This window comes from Halichoerus grypus, chromosome X, assembly GCF_964656455.1.
Source record: "Halichoerus grypus chromosome X, mHalGry1.hap1.1, whole genome shotgun sequence".
NCBI classification, from domain to species: Eukaryota; Metazoa; Chordata; class Mammalia; order Carnivora; family Phocidae; genus Halichoerus; species Halichoerus grypus.
The window spans coordinates 97,632,004-97,645,825 of NC_135727.1; the positions used below are offsets into that span (position 1 = coordinate 97,632,004).

The window sequence follows — 13,822 nt, forward strand, 5'->3', positions numbered from 1 at the left end:
TGCAATGAAATTATGGCTGGCGGTGGCGCCGCTGTTTGTTCAACAGACCTCCACTTTTAAACAGTTCACAAAAAGTTCATGGGGCAGCTAAAGATTGTGTGTGTGTGTGTGTGTGTGTGTGTAGTCAGCAGGATCCAACAATGTACCTCCTCCCTTGTTTCTTCGCGTACAGCCTCCTCCCTCTGCCCCCTCCCCAACACTCCATCTGACCCCCCGCGCATGCCAAGCCACTTCATTCTGATGCTGGGTGTCATCTAAGTGTATGGCATTAATGTTGAAAAGTCCACAGGAAGGGCCCTGGAGAGGTGGGGGGGTGGGGAGAGCTTTGAAAGCACCCACTGCTCCCAGATATCCCTACATCACATTCCCCTTTCCTCCAAGTCCAGGCTGCACCTTCTCAAGAAAAGCCCTTTTTGCGGCGGCGGGGGGAGCAAAGTAGGATGATGGAGACCGCACCCTTCCTGTTTCTTAGGTGCTCACAGGTCCTTGTCACAAGGCCGCTACTAAAGGAGGTGGGGAGGTGGCAGCTTGTTGAAGGGGAGGCCACTTTGGGGACAGCAGAAGCTTGAGGTCTCAGAGGCGCACACACACACTTTTTCCTTCCCTCATCCTTTTCTTAGGGGTTGATTGAGTGACCGTTTCTGCTCCCGGTGTGATTTCTGTATTTCCTCATGGCGCGCAGCGCGGGGATGGCCTGGTGCGGTGGGTCCCAGGTCCCACTGCCGAAGCTGATGACCAGGTCGCCTGCACCAATGAATGTTGCCCCACCTTCCACGTCAGGCCACCCAGAATGTCTTCCCTTTGTTAGAAGGGGCGGCAGGGGTTAGGGAAGGGACAGTCCCTTGAATGTGCCTTGTGAGTTGTCCCTGTGCTAGTGGTGGCCTCCCCCCGCCCAACTCAATTCGTAGGTTTGGAAGAAGAGAAGCCCATGAGCCCCCACGGAACCTTCTTCAAGACCCCAATTGGTCTTTGCGGGGCACCATGGCTAGCCCATTGGAAAGAGGAGGAGGCGCTTCCTGGAGAAGGCGCTCCCTCGGAATCGCACCAGGCCTGCTGCAACTGCAGATTTCTGCCTCCTCCTCCTCCTCCTCCTCCTCCTCCTCCTCCTCCTCCTCCAGCAGCTTCATTGTTGGGCTCTAACTCCGCGCCGCGTGTCTGTGTGTGTGGCTCTTGATTAACAGACGGTGTTCTATGTATAGGGGCCGACGGGGATACTGGTGGACAAAAGGCCTAGTTAGGACAAAGAACTGCAGAAGGATAGACCAGCCTGGCTTTGGGATTCAGGTGCTCCCCCACCCCCACCCTCAGTTACTCCCAGAAAGAGTCCCCGGACCTGGTGCCTCCAGCCCCACCGACCTGGCAGTCTGCTCCTTGTGCTCAAGTGTAAAAGCAAGCATTTGCATATTTTTCCCTGCTAACAAAGGAAATGTGTCGACTTAGGGAACATTTGGGCTTTCGGAAACTGTGTGGGTGGGTGTGTGAGGGAGGAGAAAGAAAAGTTCCCCCGACGATCTGCACACCACTGATTTCACACTCTGCCTTGGGTCCCGTGTAAAGAGAGCCCAGCCCGGCCCGGCCCAGGGAAATGACAACGTGTTTGTGCGCGGGGAATTGCCCAGGGCCATCGGTCCCAGGCATTAAAGGCTCCCCTACTTATTAACCCAGCATTTAACAGCAGGATATGGGCTGAAGCGCAGTCAAAAGAAACGGCTCAACCTCCAAAGAGCAATTAAAATCCTGCACGAGGATAAATCACGCGCCGTGATAATCCTGTTAATAAAATGCAGCTTGTCCTGACCCTTCACTCATGCAGCAAACTAGAATGTGATGTGGGTGGGGGTGGTGGGCAGAGAAGGTAAGGAAGGGCGGGGAGAGGTGCTCTCCCCTCCTCTGCCCCCGGCAGCCTCCCCCTCCCCGTAGGTGGAAAATGGGTGGCTTTTGCCCGCTCCCAGCGTGCCAGGGGCTCGGAGCCCAGCAGCCTGGGCTGCTGAGACTTCTGCACTCACTAATGATTTCTTGTCCCCAGCGAGCAGGCGTCATGGAATTACTCAACCGCCTCCCTCTGCAGCTCCCAGGCCAAACCATCCGGGGTTCGGTGCCTCATCTGATCGCGGGCTGGGTGGGGTGGCTCACCAGCCCACCGACTCTTTGTGACCCTCCATCTGTTAAGTAGCCCACACCACAGCCCCGGGGACACCTGGTAGTTTGGGTTGCCACACTGGACTCTTGTGCCTTCCACCAGCCCTGGTCCTCTTAGACCCCAGAAGAATCAGCGCGTGGCTCCCCAAGATTGCAGCACCGTACGCTGCCAAGTGTGTTCCCCAAAGGCTGAGAAAGGAGAGGGCAGGCAGGGGTGGCCGGGGGTGGCGGTGATGTGTGCGGTTACTTCGGATGGTGGATGGTGTGGCATGTGGTCCTTTGACCCCCCCCCCCTCCCCGCCCGCTGGGAAGTTGCGGGCCGCCCCTGTACCCTTCGGGTCAGGTGTGTTCCCTCACTCCTGGACGTGGAGTAGAACATGGAGCACAACCTGCCTTCCGGACTCTGCATTCTGTATGCATTGCCTAGAAAGAGGGCCTCTCTGATTCCCTGTTTGGCTCTTCTTTATTCAACCTCCTGGGATTTTTTTTTTTTTTTTATTTAAACAGACTAGACGCTTGAAGAAAAGCTGCCATCCAAGAAGACGACATGCTTTCAGCAACCCCCCTGTATGGGAACGTTCACAGCTGGATGAACAGCGAGAGGGTCCGCATGTGTGGGATCAACGAAGACAGGTGAATGTGCCTGTCTGGCTGAGGCCTGGGGAGCGAAGGGTGGGTGCTGCCCCCCCGCTCCCCCGCCCCCCGCATGCTCCGGAGCAGAGCCTTGCTGAAGCCCCCCTCATCTTCTCACAGCCACAGTGGGCCCAAAAGGGGTGGGGGAGAACGATCTCCCGCCTAGCTGGCGGCCCTTGATTTACAGTTTTAACAGGCAACCCGGCTCAGCGAAGCATTGCCGCCCTTTAAAAGATTAGCCCCTAAAGCGGCCTTTCGGTGCACTTTCGTCCTTAATTTATTATTTCATATTTATGAAGGAGAATTAATCCCAGTCTATATGCTGCTTTAACTCTAAATGTCAGGAGTGTGGGCCCAGGTGGATCGGCATTCGATGTGCTTTTAAAACAAATAGTTTGCTCAGTAATAAATGGGGAGACGGCCACCCCTTACTTCATTTAAGCCCCGGGTTTCTCGCTGTCCTCTGCGGCGAGGCCATCGGCTCCCGGTTTCAGTCGCCCGACAGCCCCGCCGGGCCCCCTAATCAGTAATTTTGGAGTGTGGGGTAGCGGCAGCTGAGCAGTAGATGATGGAAGCGGCTCTTCGGGGTATCCGCTGCCGCTTGTCAGCGACCTGATCCTGGGGATTTGGAAGTTGGCACCGAGCGCTTTCTCTATGGTGCTGTCTGATAACGAGTCCCAGGGCGGCCGCAGCAGCCCGGCACAGATGTGCGGCTCGCTCTGCAGCCTGGAGCAGCTGACCTTTGTATCGTGTGCGTGTGTGTCCCCCGTCATTCTGATAAAGGCACTCAAATATGGCTTCATCATCACCATGGAAACCAGTTTTGTAGAACACGGGACCTAACTTTGTTTGGGGAAAAGTTTTGAAAGCCTGCCCTCGTGAGGAGCACGGAAGTGACTGGTGCGGCCGGCACCGAGACGCCAGCCTTGTGTCTCCGCTTCGGCCTTTGGCCATCGTCCTCCCTGATGTCTGTCCTCACATAGAGCTTTCGGAGGGCCTGCTAGGACGGCAGAGCTCAGATTGGCCTCCTTGGCCTCTCTAGAGAAAACAACGGCGCAGGATCTTCGTTCCTGCATCGGCCAGCTTGGGGCCCTCTCTGGGATTTCCCGTCCCCGTGGTGCCCTGCCTTTCCTCTGTTTTCTCCCAGCCCAGCTGAAGCACCGCTTGGGGACAGCTTTCACTCGGGGCCGTTGGGGAGGAATGGTTCGGTGAGGGCGGTTTGAGAAATGGGAGTTATTAGAAACTGGTTTGTTCTGGGGCGATCTGTGAAAGATGGATTAAGTGGGGAATGCTTTCACGAAGTTTGGTGTGTCCTTTTTACATAGGAAAATTCCTGTAAATGATGGTGACGCTTCAAAGGCCAGACTGGAACTGAGGGAAGAAAATCCCTTGAACCACAACGTGGTAAGAGACTCATGGCTTCTGTCTGAACATCAATGGTCTGTAATCCATCGTGCATTAATTTGCATGCCACCAAAGGGCCTTTTGGGGGTGGGGCAGGGGTATGGCGGGGTGGGGCTGAGTGGGATCCTTCTTCTGCAGGACCTGGCCCTCACCCGAGCTCTCCTTGGCCCCCGCGCTCCTTTTGACACGTTGGCCATTTATGTCCGAGTCCCGTAGCGACTGGTGCCTCCTTTTCTTTGATAAGCCACGCGCCACCTCCATGCTCCCTGGAGCTGGATAAATTTCCAGCCTCCAAGTAGACCTTTAGGGTTTCCTTTTCCAGTAAAATATGAAACACAGACAGCAGGGAGAGGAAGTCAAAAGACACAGCCACAGTTTGACCCATGGCCTTCTGTATTGATTTAGAAATGAGACCGCTAAAGTCCTCCTTCCCTGCCATCCCACCAAAGATTGTTTCTTGTTATGTTAAATAAGCATGCTCCCCTACCTCTAGGAAAAACAAACCAACCAACCAACCCGGTGAGCACCACCCCGCCCCCCAACCTAAAGGGCCTGGGAGGTTCAGGTCCAGGTCGTTCAGGTCGGTACCCCATGAGAGTGGTGCTGAGAGTAGCGGAGCTGGTGTCCTCTCTGTTGCGGCAGAGAATTTTTGCTGAGAAGGTGAATTTTCCAGAGTTAATACATGGCTGAATTTAATGTATGGGCCCCAAGTCTAAAGGGATCAACCTTTTACAGGCTTTCAGGATACTAGTTGAACCGAGGTGAGAAGGCAGGCAGCAAAGGCTTTTGGATAAGTGGGCAGGGGACCGGGGACCCTGTGGAGCCTCTCTTTTTAACCGTTTCTGCTCACATGTTGAGGCTGACGTCACATTGAACTAGTTGGCGGTTTCTCCTCGGGACGGGCCCTGCCGCTTTGAGGGAGCGCCGCGAGTAACACCCATGTTCTTCTTCTGCGAAGGTGGATGCCACTACGGCCCATCGGATCGATGGCCTGGCCGCGCTGAGCATGGACCGCACTGGCCTGATCCGGGAAGGGCTGCGCGTCCCCGGCAACATCGTCTATTCTAGCTTGTGTGGACTGGGCTCGGAGAAAGGTCGGGAGGCTGCCACGAGCACCCTAGGTGGTCTTGGGTTCTCGTCCGAGAGAAATCCAGAAATGCAGTTCAAACCGAACACCCCCGAGACGGTGGAGGCTTCCGCTGTCTCCGGAAAAGCCCCAAATGGCTTCAGTGCTATCTACAAAACACCACCCGGAATACAAAAAAGTGCTGTACCCACAGCAGAAACACTGGGCTTGGACAGGCCTGCCAGCGACAAACAGAGCCCTCTCAACATCAATGGTGCTAGTTATCTGCGGCTGCCTTGGGTCAATCCTTACATGGAGGGCGCCACGCCAGCCATCTACCCTTTCCTCGACTCGCCAAATAAGTATTCACTGAACATGTACAAGGCCTTGCTACCTCAGCAGTCCTACAGCTTGGCCCAGCCGCTGTATTCTCCAGTGTGCACCAACGGGGAGCGCTTTCTCTACCTGCCGCCGCCTCACTACGTCAGTCCCCACATCCCGTCGTCCCTGGCTTCGCCCATGAGGCTCTCGACACCTTCGGCCTCCCCGGCCATCCCACCTCTGGTCCACTGCGCCGACAAAAGCCTGCCCTGGAAGATGGGCGTCAGTCCCGGGAACCCCGTCGACTCCCATGCCTATCCCCACATCCAGAACAGTAAACAGCCGAGGGTGCCCTCCGCCAAGGCGGTCACCAGTGGCCTGCCCGGCGACACGGCTCTCCTGCTGCCCCCTTCGCCTCGGCCTTCGCCCCGGGTCCACCTTCCCTCCCAGCCCGCTGCGGACACCTACTCCGAATTTCACAAGCACTACGCCAGGATCTCCACCTCGCCCTCCGTCACCCTGTCGAAGCCATACCTGACGGTCAGCAGTGAGTTCCCCTCGGCCAGGCTCTCCAACGGCAAGTACCCTAAGGGCCCGGAAGGGGCCGAGAGCGCCCCGCCGGTTCCCGGGCACGCCCGGAAAGCGGCGGGCCAAGACAGAAAAGACGGGGGCTCCCCTCCTCTGTTGGAGAAGCAGACGGTCACCAAAGACGTCACCGATAAGCCGCTGGACTTGTCTGCGAAAGTGGTGGACGTGGATGCGGCCAAAGCCGACCACATGAAAAAGATGGCTCCCACGGTCCTGGTTCACAGCCGGGCCGGCAGCGGCCTAGTGCTCTCCGGAAGTGAGATTCCGAAAGAAACACTGTCTCCTCCTGGAAACGGCTGTGCTATCTATAGATCTGAAATCATTAGCACGGCTCCCTCGTCCTGGGTGGTGCCCGGGCCGAGCCCCAACGAAGAGAACAATGGCAAAAGCCTGCCGCTGAAAAACAAGGCCTTGGACTGGGCGATCCCGCAGCCGAGGAGTTCATCGTGTCCCCGCATGGGCGGCACGGACGCCGTGGTCACGAACGTCTCGGGCTCGGGCTCGAGCGCGGGCCGCCCGGCCTCCGCGTCGCCGGCCCCCAATGCCAACGCGGATGGCTGCAAGAGCAGCAGGAGCTCCATGGACACCACGCCATCCGTCATTCAGCACGTGGGCCAGCCTCCGGCCACGCCTGCCAAGCACGGCGGCAGCAGCAGCAGCAAGGGCGCCAAAGCCAGCAACCCGGAGCCGAGCTTCAAAGCAAACGAGAACGGCCTCCCGCCAAGCTCCATCTTTCTGTCTCCAAACGAGGCGTTTAGGTCCCCACCAATCCCCTACCCCAGGAGTTACCTCCCTTACCCGGCGCCCGAGGGCATCGCTATAAGTCCCCTCTCCTTACACGGCAAGGGACCTGTCTACCCTCACCCCGTGTTGCTGCCCAACGGCAGTCTCTTCCCTGGGCACCTTGCCCCAAAGCCCGGACTGCCCTACGGGCTGCCCACGGGCCGGCCGGAGTTTGTGACCTACCAAGACGCGCTGGGGTTGGGCATGGTGCATCCCATGTTGATACCTCACACGCCCATAGAGATCACTAAGGAGGAGAAACCCGAGAGGAGGTCCCGCTCCCACGAGAGACGCTACGAGGACCCAACCCTCCGGAACCGGTTTTCCGAGATGCTGGAGGCCAGCAGCACCAAGCTGCACCCAGAAGTCCCCTCCGACAAGAACCTAAAGCCCAGCCCCAGCTGGAATCAAGGGAAAACTGTCGTCAAGAGCGACAAGCTTGTCTATGTCGACCTGCTCCGGGAGGAGCCAGATGCTAAAGCGGACGCGAACGCGGCCAAGCCGGGCTTCGCGGCCGAGAGCGTGGGCCCAAGCGCCGAGCCCACCAAGCCCCCGGCTGACCCGGCCCTGCAGCCGCACCGTGATTTCGTCGCCCTGAGAGAGGAGTTGGGGCGCATCAGTGATTTCCACGAAGCTTATGCTTTCAAACAGGCCCCGGGCCAGTCAGTCTTCAGCTTAAGCAAGGAGAACGTTCCGGCCGGAACCAACAAGGAGAACCTGGGGCTGCCAGTCTCGACTCCCTTCCTGGAACCAACTCTGGGGAGCGATGGCCCGGCTGTAACTTTTGGTAAAACCCAAGAGGATCCCAAACCGTTTTGTGTGGGCAGTGCCCCACCGAGTGTGGACGTCACCCCCACCTATACCAAAGATGGAGCTGATGAGGCGGAATCCACTGATGGCAAAGTTCTCAAACCGAAGCCATCGAAGCTGGCCAAGAGAATCGCGAATTCCGCTGGTTACGTGGGTGACCGATTCAAATGTGTCACTACCGAACTGTACGCAGATTCCAGCCAGCTCAGCCGGGAGCAGCGCGCCTTGCAGGTGAGCCGCCCCCCCGCCCCCCCCCGACCCCCCGAGTTTCAGTGACTTTACCAGTTGTCAGTTCTGTTTTGTTAATGTGGAAAGAGGATTGGGGGAGTATGGTAGGGCAGGGCGCCGGGCAGATTTGGTTAATGAAGCTTATGGTCACGTAAATATATTGACGTGTGTCCAGTAAGGGGACGTGAGTGGTAGCACCTAGGAGATTCATGTGTCTGGATACTTGCCGTTATTCTGTAGATACTAAGAGAACTCCACGCAGACGCTGCTAAAAGAACTATTAATGATGGCGAAGGATAGCTAAAGACTGCATGACGTTTACCTATCAGTTGCTTTTGATTTCTCTGCCATTACTGTACGTTAATGAATAATGCCTAGCAGTGCCGCTTAGAATGCCTTATGTGATACTTGGTGGAGGTGTGTAGAAGCCGCATGTCTGTGGGATTCGTGCAATTTTTTTTTTTCCACCAAAAAAAAAAAAAAAAAGAGAGAGAGAGCTCGCTTAAAGGGATAGAGTTATGTATTTAACTTGCTAGTGAATGATAGATGTTGTATAGGAATTTCCTTAAGATATTTTACTTTTAATTAAAAGATAAATAAAGCCAAATTGTGTTGCAATGTTAAGAAAAAAATTGGTTTATGCTTATAAAAATGGATGAAGTTATCTAAATGATCCATTGAGTGCCCATTTTAATTACATAGATGGAAGGATTACAAGAGGACAGTATTTTATGTCTACCCGCTGCTTACTGTGAGGTCAGTTCTTCAAATTTTTATTACTAGAATCTTACATAAACCTTTTGAGTTAAATTTCATTTCCAAATATACGAAGGGAAGTTTGTGGGCCATGGTCGTCTTTATTCATTGTGCATTTTGTTTTCTTTTCTGTTGTGTTTTTGTTTTGTTTTCTTTGCGTTGTGTTTTTGTTTTGTTTTTACTTACCTTCCAAAGAGACTGTCTCTGTGCCATGGTGTATGCATGGCTTTGCATACACAGCGCATATATATCTATATACGTATGGCTTCACGAGTAAAGACTGTGTGATTACTTACGTATAGCTACTCTTACGTTTTTATCTATTACATTTTAAAATATCTCAGTTGTATCATAAATTGTGGTTGGTTTTGGGCAAACTTTTCTTTGAAACTACTTTCCTTTAAGGTAAGGCAAATGAAATAGCTTTTATGGTAAGGTGTTGTGTTTTTTTTTTTTTCCCGTCTCCGTTCTCTTTCTAGCGTGCAATGATGCGCTTCTCAGAGCTGGAGATGAAAGAGCGAGAAGGTGGCCACCCAACAGCCAAAGACTCCGAGGTGTGCAAATTCAGCCCCGCCGACTGGGACAGGTTGAAAGGAAATCAGGACAAAAAGCCAAAGTCGGTCGCCCTGGAAGAGGCCATTGCCGACCAGAATGACAATGAGAGATGTAAGTAAACCCAGGCAGCCCATGTGTGGTGAGCAGGGGGGCCGCCGGTCCCAGAGCTCGGGGAGGGGGTGGGAAGCGGTTCACCGCCGAGGCCCTAGGGCCAGTGGGCTGCCCAGAGAAACAGGCCGCTCTCGCCGGCCGAGTGGGGAAGGGCCGAGCGTCCGTTCGAACGTGGTGGCATCCAGGGATGAGGCAGCCGTGAAAGATGATTTCCTGGGATACCGCTCCTTTTCCAGAGAAACACCGGTCCTGTAGTCAGGAACGGTCTGATACGATTTAAGCGGGAGAATGGCAGCAGGAGACAGAATGTGGCCCTGTGCGCTGCGTTCTGTTTTGTAGCGGGTACGGATAGGGTGCCCTGCCCTGCCCTTCTTTTTTGGTGCCAGTGGAATGATACTTCCAGCCAGAGGCACCTGCCCACCCACCGCAGTGACAGTCTCCCGTGGAACGGAGAGTACTCGTGTTCTCCCTCCAAAGGCAGAGGTGTTGTTAAAATGGCACAGAGGCTGATGAGGGCACCCTAGAGATGAGATCATTATTTTCGGTGGCGGGTTTGTTGGTCGTGGTTAGATGTCGACAGCACCATCCAGGGGCGTGGTATAAACGAGAGGGGGTTTTTCGCACCAGACGGGGGGTTTGTATTCTGTTGGGGAGGCAAAATGGAGAGAAAGCTAGTGCTTTTCTCAAGTCACTCTTCGGGCCCAGCAGCTGGTCCCCCACTGTGGTGTGGACTGTGGGATTTGCTCGCGAGACATCCTGGTCGATAAAGGTGTGTGGGTAGCAAGCGGAGAAGGTCTTTTTCTGCGTTTCTTAAATGTGCACGCTCGGGGGCCCGAAGCCGCTCTAGACCTTGGAAACCTCACTGGTGATGGTGAATTTGGGCGTCTGGCTGGATGTCAAGGAGACAGTGGGTGCGGAATCCTCCTGACACAGGACAGTCAGGGATGGGAGGTGCATTTGTGAGCTCTGTGCTATTGGACGTCATGGGTTTGGTGTTCATTGGCGCCTGATGGAGTTTGGGAGAATTTGTGGTCCCGGCTTCTCGCTGCCTAGGGCACAGACCCCTCCTCCCTCCGTGTCCCCCGCCCCCCGCCCCCCCCCCCCCCCCGCCACCATCAGCCTTGGGGTCAGACAAGGGCCTGTGGCCAGGTTTCTGGGTAAGCCACGCCAGGACCAGTTTGTTTTACTTTAGTCTTGAAAGAAGGGAGTTTTTGTTGCTAGTCAGTGGAGGGGACTCTGATGTACCTAGAGTAAAGATTTCCTGTCTTCCACCTCAGGGGGATTGATAGGGGGACGTGGAGGGTCCAAGCCGCTCTTGCGTAAAGCAGCAACGAATGCCTTCTTCCTTGCTCATGCTCGCTGTGGGCAGCCCCTTTTTTCTGACTTGCCCATAATGCCAGCTCTTGGGGAAGCCTCTGAGGGAGATCTGGTAGACGTGGGCAAAGCCAAGTTAACGGGTAGGTGCCTATCTGAGGAGAGGGAATGGGTAAGGTAGGCTGGAGGGAAGGGAGCATGAAGTTAGCCAGCCTTGAGTCTTCTTGCCCTTTGGGTTTCCAGTAACATGGCCAGACCCAAGGTAGCTGCTCTTCGTCCATCTCACTCAGCCTGGCCTTCTTCCCAGGGAAGTTTGTGTCCTCCCCATCTTTCCTGCTGAACCTAGAGACGAGTACTCAGTCTGGTCAATGGAGAGCAGAGCCCAGATGACTCAGAAAGGCCTCCTTTCTCCCCTCCCCTGAGTCCCTTCAGGCTCAGACCAATGGGCTCTTTTCCTGGAGGACCCAGGACACGGCCCAGCAAGGCATAGGTCATCACCAAGGGCAGGAGAAGGATTGGGGAAGGTGGGGGTGGGGGCTCACTTTTGAAGATGGGGGCAGTGAAGGAGGTGGGTCACCATCCGCAGTCTTCTGGGGGCTTGTGGTTTGTGGTTGGTCAAGAGGGGTAACCTAGAGGAACAGTTGTCCTTGCTGTCACCTCCTCATCTAGGGGACAGCAGGTGCTGGATCCATTCGGCTGCAAATTAATGGGTCTTCTTGTCCTTTTGGCCCTCATGTCTTGAGCCCACGTGGGCTCGGGCCCTGCTCCACGTTGGTTCTCTCCTCACAGGGGTCCATGTGGCCGAGAGCCAAGCTGTGAGCACATGGGAGCTGGGGTGGGGGTGGGGGTAGGCAGGGGCTGTGAAGAGGATACAGGATGCCTTCCAGATGCCTTCCCTCTTCCAGGGCAGCCCTCCCCTCCCGCAGACTCCAGGAGCTTCCTAAGATGGCGGGTGCTTCCTGCATGGCCTCGGGCTGCCCAGACATGGGTGCTCCTTGTTGGGAGGGGCTGGCCTGAGAAGAGCGAATGAAGTCGAAAGCACAATAGTCAGGGTTTTCATCTGCTCTTTATGGTAGTCGGGGTGGCCGGATTCAGTTTTTATTTTAGAAGTCCAACGAATGCCTTAGGAGGCTTCTCGGACTTGGAAGTTTATCAAAAGAGGAACCATCAGTGGCATTTCGAAGGTGGGGAGGGACAAGGAGACATCGGTCCCTTCCCCCGTGAACTGGGAGTGATGGTCTCCCTTGGCAGCCACTTGGCTGGGGCAGACCCAGGACCTACTACGTGGCAGTGCCTGGGCGGGACCTGGAAGAAGCCTCAGTCAGAGGACTTCAGGAAACTTCTCTCTGGCCAAGCAGCTGCATGTTTGTAAACTACGTTGAGTTTGGAACCAGCGGTTCCCCTGTGCCCCTTTTGTAGAGGGCATGAGTTTCCACAAGGTTAGCCTTTGCTAAAGGCGCTATAGTTACGTGCAGAGGAGGGAATTTCCATCATGGGGAACCCTCCCGCCTTGTTTAGGGCTCACGGGGGGGTGGGAGGGGGGCCGGCCCCCTGCAGCGGGGAGGGTGCTTTGCTGCCCTGCTTGAGGCATGAATGTTGCCGTGGCAATGTTTCTGTGAGGTGGCGCTATGGCACGGCCATGACTGTGGGATGGAGGCATTGAATCACGGGGCCACGCTGCAGGGAGCAAGTGTTAAGCCCCGAACAACACAGGCACATTCACATCTGCTTGCATCAAGTAACCGAGAGCACGTGCCTTCCCACTTCGCAGAAGGGCTGAAAGTAACAGCCATGGTGGAGCTGGTGGTTAGGACCCTTGTGTGTCTAGCTCTCTGCCTCCTCTGCTTTTAAGGGTAACCCGGGAGCTGTGGCTAGAACAGCTTCATCGCTGAGCTCTGGATCAGGTGTGTCACAACGGAGTCTCTCCCCCCTTAGCTGGTGGCCATGTGTCTCTTAGGCAGTCACGGTGGGTGCTCTTCAGGATTCTGACTGGGGCGGGCCTTCACTGAGTCGAATTGGGATCTTTGCCCTGAGAGGCTCGGGAGTTGTGGAAAGGATGGGGAGGCACCTAGCGTGGGGAAAGATCCTCTTGCAAAACAGGGAAGAAAGCAGCTCAACTATGTTGTGTGGGCAGGTGATTTCATTGACCCATGACTTTAGCGGCGGAAGGGTTCCTGGTACTGAGCCACAGACCTCACATCGTGGGGTCCCTGGGGACGCGGCAGGTGGCAGGAGGGGACCGTCTGGAAGGTCAGGCACAGGAGTGCCCTCCCCTGCTGAGCGGGACCGGCGGGCACCTGTGTGGCTCTCTGCTCCCTATCTTGGTGGGTGAGGAGGGGGTACCCTCTGCCCTCGTGCAGCTTTTACCGGGTGAGGAGACCGAAGGGAAGGGCTCTTGTCTTTCTGTTGGGGTGCTGTGGTGCAGCGAGGGGACGCAGCGAAAGGCCAGGCAGGCGGGCTCGAAATGAACCACACGGTCTGAAGTTTGCAGCCAGGGTGAAGACGCACGGAAAGCCTTCTCCCGGAGCAAGACGTGCCTCTTAATTTAATTTTTTATTTTTTTATTTTTTAAGATTTTATTTATTTATTTGACAGAGAGAGACAGCGAGAGAGGGAACACAAGCAGGGGGAGTGGGAGAGGGAGAAGCAGGCTTCCAGCGGAGCAGGGAGCCCGATGCGGGGCTCGATCCCAGGACCCTGGGCTCATGACCTGAGCCGATGGCAGACGCTTAACAACTGAGCCACCCAGGCGCAGTTAAAGTGTAAAATGTGGAAGTGGAATCTCGGGGTGGAGAAAGGCGTAAATGGATCAGGGCGCATCTCAGGTGTGGGCAGAGATGGCCAGGGCCCCACGCCGGCTAAGCTGCTGCCTGATTGTGACCCTAGAAGGCATCCATCACCTCCCCTGCTTTCAAATCACCTGCTTTGGATCCTCTTTCCTCCCTGAGGGGGAGGGGACGACGCGTACACTGCATTAACTTTAAAATTGCACACGGTGGTTCTTAATATTTGTACACTGATCCCCAGTGCCTCCCACGGGGGTTTCTGGGAAGGCCGACCAGAGACGCCAAATGGTGTTAACCAGGAGGGCTCACATCTTAAAATTGCATGCAG

General features: G+C 55.5%; 1 protein-coding gene across 8 annotated transcripts in view; it reads left to right on the plus strand.

The window, feature by feature from the left end:
- The window catches only part of BCOR (BCL6 corepressor), a 44,960-nt gene that overhangs the window by 17,643 nt on the left and 13,495 nt on the right, over window positions 1–13,822 (plus strand). For 6 of the 8 annotated variants that reach the window (XM_078064731.1, XM_036076798.2, XM_036076796.2 and 3 more), the window contains exons 2-6: window positions 2,647–2,772; window positions 4,098–4,176; window positions 5,135–7,975; window positions 8,675–8,728; window positions 9,208–9,394. In XM_078064731.1, coding sequence (XP_077920857.1) covers window positions 2,687–2,772; window positions 4,098–4,176; window positions 5,135–7,975; window positions 8,675–8,728; window positions 9,208–9,394 — 3,247 coding nt within the window. In that variant the 5' untranslated portion in view covers window positions 2,647–2,686. The remainder of the gene's footprint in view (window positions 1–2,646; window positions 2,773–4,097; window positions 4,177–5,134; window positions 7,976–8,674; window positions 8,729–9,207; window positions 9,395–13,822) is intronic. The other 2 variants (XM_036076800.2, XM_036076802.2) reach the window with 1 other exon arrangement.